Genomic DNA, 7,400 nt, shown 5'->3' with positions numbered 1-7,400 from the left:
CTCAGCATCAACATTCATCCCAATACAGAGACGGTCTGGGAGAAGGAAATACCTCCTCTTCTTTCACTACTAGATGGTATAGACAAGATCCTTTCTCAACTTGTTTCATCTACATTCATGTCTATTTATTCTCAGATTTTTTTGTTGTTGTTCTCAGAGTCAACAGCAGAGAGTCTGGATAAGAAGCAGTGGGATGACAAACTGCTGAAGGTCTGTTTATGTTTTAACCTTTTCCAGAAAATATTATAATATTTAGTAGATAGTAACTGAAGGGTAAAACTGATTTACTGCATTATTAAGGAGAATTTGTTTGAAATTGCCCTCCAGCTTTTATCTAAGACCTTGACGTCAATTGATGATGATAAGTGGGTTTGCCAGTTTGCTGCTGAAGCAACCAGATATCTTTCTACATACAACAACGCCCTGGAGGAGAAGGTAATGTATAAAGGTTATAAAGAACCTGATGGCATCACATTAGGGCTGAAAGAAATTAATCGATTAATCGATTTTTAAAATAATCGTTAACTAATTAATTGATTATTCGTTAGCTGGAGTATAGAGACTCTAAATCATGACAGAGCAGCCCACTTAGAGCAGTAATTATATCAGAATTATCAATATTTTGATATTATTAATCGATATGCTCTATCCAGACCTCCTGAAAGGGAAAAGTTTTAGTTTCACCTGGTTTAATTTTGTAAAATATCTTCTTTAAGGAACCTTTGGCTATCAGATTATTAATCGAAAAAATAATCAACAGATTAATGGATTTGCAAAATAATTGTTAGTTGCATCCCTAATCCACATAGTAAATTTATTCTCTTAAAGCAAGTCAAAACTAAATACTCGGATGATTTCCAGTAATGTCTCCTGACTCTATTTATGTAGTTTTTGGGTTAAAGAGTCGTTACACAAACTGTTTAAGTTGTGGTTGGAGATAACCTGAATGTCTATCAAGGATTTGTTGTGTTAAGGTCAAGTGTTTGTGTAACAAGCAGCATAGGTTGTAAAAGTATTTGTATTTTTGTATGATTAGAAAATAATCCTTACTTTGTTTTCGGTTTTTAGAGCTTCCTGTATCGATGTATCGGAGTGACTCTCCAGCAGTGTTTAAATAAGGAGGTTGTAAAAAAGCAACTACAGGAAGTTCTCCTCGCGGCGCGACACCATGATGCTATTGAAAGAGAGGTGGTTGAAACATCAAAATAAAAGTGCCATATGAGTTTCTGTCTATCTTACGTTGGCCTAACTTTTAACTTTTTCCTTCAGGGAGTTGCCACTGGTGTTGGTCTGTGTGCCAACAGCCACCTGGAGGGAACCTTAGCCAAGCTGGATGAGTTTGGCAAATCGGATGCCTTTAAAAAGTCACCCAGTATCTTCAACCTGCTCAAAGTAAAAACTGTCTTCAGAGGGGACTTTAAAGAAGCATTTTTAGCTGGATGTAAAATGTTTTATTCCAACAGGAGCGTAATGAGGTGGAAGTGGAGAAGGTGAAGAGCACATTGATCCTGTGCTACGGCCACGTGGCTCTGAACGCACCGTCAGAGAAGATTCTTAACCGCGTCGATCAGGACATCCTACGCTGCATCAGTAAACACTTCAATACTAAGGTAACATGCATACGGACAGATTACAAAACCAGTAGTCTGTAGAGATTATCGTAACTAGAAAGGATTTAGGAACATCGTTGTAAGAAATGCAAACCAAATTTAGTAACTAGTTCCATACAAATATAGTTGAATTCATTGCAAAAGAACAAATAAACATAAAAATGCTACTTTTAAAATATCTAAAACATCTAAGCAGCAGCACATTGTGAGTCATATGAACTTTTAAACATCTGAGAAGCAGAAATATTCCTTCCCAGTACAACAAAGCAGGCGATCATTGATCCAGTCCTCATGTAACTAGTAGTCTGCTTATCAACAAACGAACAGAATGTGTTACAAAACAGGAATCTCTCAACAAGATGATCAAGATGTTAAACAGTTTGTGTGACAGTTGGTTTTCAGAGTTATGTGTGATATTTTGCATTTATTATCAGTTTATTGGGTAATTTTTGACCATTTCTCTTTCCAGGTTTTAGCTCATTAAAGGTCCTGGTTACAAAATCAGAGTTAATGTTGTTGTTTAGTTGTTTAGAATAGTGTGTATATGGCCTCATTATTCTGTCGCCTCTTTTTATACAGGTTCTTGGGATTAAAGTAGAGACGAAGGTATTGTTATGGGATCAACAGGTTTTATTTTTCTGTTTGAGTTTTTTTTTTTTTTTTCTTGCTTCTCTGTCTAAATTTTCCTCTGTCGGTAATTTTGCCAAATATATATATTTTTTTTTAAACTCTGATTTAAAGAAAATCAAACTCAGCTTGATCTCAATCTTTAAAATGGCTTTTTCTACAAGCTTTTGCTGACGCTGATTCATCTTTGTGAAATTCAAGAGTAATGAAATCTTAATAAATTAGTGATTAACTTAATAATAGTTGTGCATTCACATAATATGCAGTTTAGATAAATCTGTTCCGGTTCAGGATATAATTTTTGCATTATAACTTCACCTTTCTAGTAACTTTCATGGTCTTCCATGTTGTTTGCCAAGTCTCATCAGTAGCCTTGCTTTAAAATTTCGCTTTTCTGTCTTGTAGACTTTACACACACAAACATGAGTTTTACTTTTATCATCACCTTGTGTCACTAGATGATAGTGACCATGAAGTAGGCCTTCATTATAATTAAAATCCTTCTAAAAAAAAAGCACTTTAGAAAATCCTTCATCTTCACATTTGGTCCTGTACCAATATAGAGACATTATTGTCCTTTTTAGAAAATTCTACCAAATTTTTAGTTGAGATTAAAAGCCGTTATTAACTATGGATGGGGAATAATTATCATTTATTCAGAATCAAGTTTATTGCCATGTAGGTTTGAACTCACAACGAATCTGACTAGGTATGGATGGTGCAGACAAATTATATACAGAATATAGAATCTATAGCTATTAGGGATGGAACGGTTTATGAAAACCGTCCGAACCGTTCGGTTCGACTGTCTCGGTTTGGTTCGCGTGTGTTGCGATCGGTTCATGCGCTGCTCCGTTTTCTCATAGGCAAAGAGTTTACACTCCAGAGCAGAAGGTGGCGGTACTGCGACCAAAGCCAACCACCAGTAGTAAACAAGAAGAAGAAGAAGCAAAGCAGCTTAGCCGGGTGTAGCAGAAAAAAATCAGATGTTGTGGAGAATTGTGTGGGTATGGCGAGAGGGAAAGAACAGGAGTTGGAAGACGCGCCAGCAGCACTTTATAGGTCTGCTGTATGGGACCACTTTGCATTTAGAGTGACCTACGATGACGGCGGAAAGAAAGTTGTGGATAAAAGTGCAACAGTGGTCAAGCATTGTGCAACACGTTTTGTTTATGCTAACAGCAACATTACCAACATGTCAGGCTAACAATCAACATGTACCGAACCGAAAACCGTGACCACGAAACCGTGAACCGAACCGAACCCTTTATTTTGTGAACCGTTCCACCCCTAATAGCTATATAAAATATAAAACATACAATATATAGTATATAGCATATTGTTATTGATAATGTCACATGCAGCTGTTTAATTTATCTAACTAATATTAGGGGAGTAAATTACCAACTTTATTATGTTTATACTAATAATATACAGATTTGTGTGGATGACACTGCAATGTTCACTGATATAGCAAAATCTGTCAACATACAATAGTTCTGAAATTTAATTTGCAAGTCTGCGATCGATATTGCAGGATATTCTTACCATTCTACCACATCGACATCTGTATCAATATTCCCTCTAATTTTTCATGTGTCTGAGCTAAAGACCATGAGCAACATCACATGTTCACACTGAGGCCACACACCAATGTTGAACTTGTTAAAAACCTGTTAAATTGTTTATTAAACAAATAAGAGATTACAGCGGCAGTTTCCATTAATTTATTTTTAATTTAATTGATTTGGCTCACTTAAAATGAAAGAAAAAGCCCAAATATCAGAGAATGTGCTGATTGGCCCCTGTTTAAATTTTAGCTTCATAATGTACTTACATTTAGAACAGGTACGTCATCAACTGTGTGCATGTTGGACAGCAGGGCTGTTAGTTTCATTGTTCTGAAAGCCTGGACTGATCAATAACTTAGGCTGACACATTCTTCTTCATGTTGGATTATTTATTTAAGCAGCTTTAGCTCTCTGATACCCTGAATTCAGACATTAGCTTAACTTCTTTTTTAAAGGACACTGACGTTTAATAAAAAAAAAAAAAATTAAACACAACTCTTAAAGCTATGCTTTTTTTTTATTCTAATAATTGTGATATTTTAAAAGTGGAATTGAAAAGTAGATTGTGCGCCACAATAGCTGTGGGGAACCAAATATTTCACCACACTGCCTCTGGCTGCAGTGGTGCTCCCAACTGAATTTCCCCCAACATAGGGGCAACAGATCTTCATAGGGGAACAATGTTTAGCATTTCCAGAGCCCAGCAGGCTGAAGTAATTCATGATGGAGGTCACAAACACAACATGCTATAAGAGCCCCAAACAAAAATTTTAGGGTAAAAAAAACACCTGTTTCTTGTATTTTCATTTTTGGCTTTAAGTTTAAAAACAAATGATGCACAGATTAAAAATGATACAGAAAAAAAGATTTGATTGGTCTATTTAATTTATAGTTTATGTTGGATATATTTAATGCAATACAAAGACTTTCTTGTTAACTGTGACTGAGCGAGGAGTGAACTTACAGAAACTTCATGAATTAAAAAAAAGTAACAAGATCTTTTGCTTTCGACAGGGATTGTTTGGATCGATAGTTTAAATTTTTGCGTAAATGTAAAGTTAATCATTTAGTCATTATATCAACTAAATGATGTAGATCATTATCACTATACGGATCAACCTATAAAATGCCTACATCTGTCTTTCTAAGAATTTCCTGTTTTCTATGCATCCTTCTTGTTTGATAGTTGCTTAAAGGTGGACTGCTCTTATATCCCTCCTCAATGACTAACATTCAGTGTGAAATGCTCTTGTAATTTCTAATTCTATTTTCTCCAAAGCCTTGTGCTATGTTCACACAGCAGGTCCAGATGCTGCGTTCCAATTTGATTTCTTAGCATATTAACCAAAACAACTAGTGTTGCACCGATTTTTGGCCCCAATACCGATACCCAATACCTGGTTGTGCAGTATTAGCCGATCCTGATACCATCTGTTTGAAATTGATGTGTGTGTATATACGAAGAACTGCATGCTACTTGGATGAAAAAATAATTACCATCATGTCAAGCTGCTGCCTATCTTTGTGCAGCATGAAAAAGACTAATACAAAGTGAATCCAATAGAACTTTTTATTGCCTACCTGGAATGGGTGACAATAGCATAAACATTTGGCTCTAAAAATGTTATCGGTGCTCTATTTGTCAGCACCCGCCGATACCACCATTTTAGTGCTGGATCGGGGCCCCATCCGATACTGGTATCGGTATCGGTGCAACACTAAGAAAAACCTGAACATGCAGAAGGAAGTGATACCCACTGGTTGCAAACTTAATGATGGATGTGAAAGTCAGAGTTAAAAAAGCATCGATTACAGCAAACAAAGCATAATAATACATGCTGGTGTCTCTGTGATGTTTTTATACCCTTGAGCAATGCCAGCCGACAGTTTATTAGCACATCATAAAAAGACAAAGGAAGATAAGAAAAAATAGCTCAACTAATAGTTGATAAATGGTTAATAGTTGTCAAATATTAATAAACAGCCTTTAGTAAAGCAATTAGACATGCTGCGGAGAAGTCTGTATGAATGTGTAGTGGTAGCCCTCACCATTAGACTACAGAAATTTTAAAAACTACCCGATAATTATCCCATTTAGTAGCACAGGGAAGTGGATCAAATCAGATCGGAATTGGGTTGTTCAAAATGCCGAGAAAATATGCAACGCGGGTCATATTTTCCTGCTGTGTAAACATAGCCTTGGACTTATCTGATGCTTTTTGGACTGGGAGGGCCTACAGTTGGTCCTCTGTTTTTAGAAAGTTCTCTTAATCTTGCAGCTATAATTTCAGATTTCTCTCCATCTTTTTTAGGCATGGTGGATCAGTCTGCAATAACATTGTTGGATTGATTAACACGTTTGCTTCTGTTGGGTGGTTTGCCTTTTGGGAAAAAAAAAATCATGTTTGCACGATTAGTTCCTTTATTTTAATGTTTCTTGTCCGTTTATCTTTGTTTTCACTCAGGACCTGACTATGAAGCTTAGTTTGATCCAGAGTATTGGGCTCATAGCCAAAGCTATCAGTAGGTGTGTGAAGAAACAAGGCTACATCTTCTCTCGCAAGCAGGAGCTCATCTCCATAATGCTGGTCAGTATGATTATAGCTTAAGAACAAACATGGAGCTTTATCACATTTTTCAATAATATTTAGCTTTACTATTATTATTATGTTTTTTATTCCTGTCCTCTAATTTCACTGATCAGGATTTCATGAAGTCTGAGCCATCTGATTCATTAAGGACTCCTGTACGCCCCCTGGTGATGACCACCTGTGCCAACCTGATGTATCCTTCATTTCTATCCATTATTGTCACGTTAAGGAAAGAGGTTTTTAGAAGGGATCCATGTTTTCTATCCAATTAATTATGTAATTAAAGTCATCTGAGCATAAATTCTAACATTGATGACATATAACAGATGATAAGTAAAAGCTCAAAACATGGCCGACATGAAACCATTTATCAATGGTCTGCAACTTTCAGATGATAGAAGTGTGTGATACGCTAATCGTATCGTCCTTTGTTTCCTGAGTTGATTCTGCCGCAACTCCCCTACACAGAAAAGTAGAAGATCCTCCCTAATCATAACCAGGTTATAACATTTATAGCACACTGTGTTTGGCTCCTTTAAGATTTACCATGTTTGCATATTTGAGAAAGTAAACCTTGTAATTAAAGGAGGGCTTGCCCAACTCACAGTGCAGCCAGCATTTAGACTATTGTTTTATTGAAAAATAGAAATAATTTCAGGGCGCTTTATCTGTTGTTTAGGCTTTTATTGGGTCTAAATGTTGACTAGCTATGCAGTAGCATTAGTAGCTAGACAGCTAAATAAAACTTCTTCTAGTGACAGTGCACCCCCGGTGTACGGGGGTCTGAGCGGCTCCGACAGAAGTAATATTTGAAGGCAGGATTGTAATCTGGATGAACTCGCTGCACTGACCATGTTTTCAGGTGGACTTTCTCACTTCAAAATAGATTCAAACTACTTTATACCCACTGATCACAGCAAATGTAGCAGACAACCATGTTTGACATGTCAGGAACCAATAGTGTACAACGGATTGTCTCTTGTGATTGGTTTGGGTTATTC

The 7,400-nt window shown here is 36.5% G+C and overlaps 1 protein-coding gene across 1 annotated transcript in view; it reads left to right on the top strand.

The window, feature by feature from the left end:
* The window catches only part of mroh1 (maestro heat-like repeat family member 1), a 29,835-nt gene that overhangs the window by 11,513 nt on the left and 10,922 nt on the right, over nt 1–7,400 (top strand). The window contains exons 18-26 of the mRNA XM_015377903.1: nt 6–76; nt 158–210; nt 328–435; nt 1,069–1,188; nt 1,270–1,392; nt 1,464–1,610; nt 2,190–2,216; nt 6,274–6,396; nt 6,513–6,592. Coding sequence (XP_015233389.1) covers nt 6–76; nt 158–210; nt 328–435; nt 1,069–1,188; nt 1,270–1,392; nt 1,464–1,610; nt 2,190–2,216; nt 6,274–6,396; nt 6,513–6,592 — 852 coding nt within the window. The remainder of the gene's footprint in view (nt 1–5; nt 77–157; nt 211–327; nt 436–1,068; nt 1,189–1,269; nt 1,393–1,463; nt 1,611–2,189; nt 2,217–6,273; nt 6,397–6,512; nt 6,593–7,400) is intronic.

This window comes from Cyprinodon variegatus, unplaced genomic scaffold (assembly GCF_000732505.1).
Source record: "Cyprinodon variegatus isolate N-32 unplaced genomic scaffold, C_variegatus-1.0 Scaffold161, whole genome shotgun sequence".
Taxonomy (NCBI): domain Eukaryota; kingdom Metazoa; phylum Chordata; class Actinopteri; order Cyprinodontiformes; family Cyprinodontidae; genus Cyprinodon; species Cyprinodon variegatus.
Note: the sequence above shows the minus strand (reverse complement) of the source record. Positions and strands in the feature narration are given on the sequence as shown.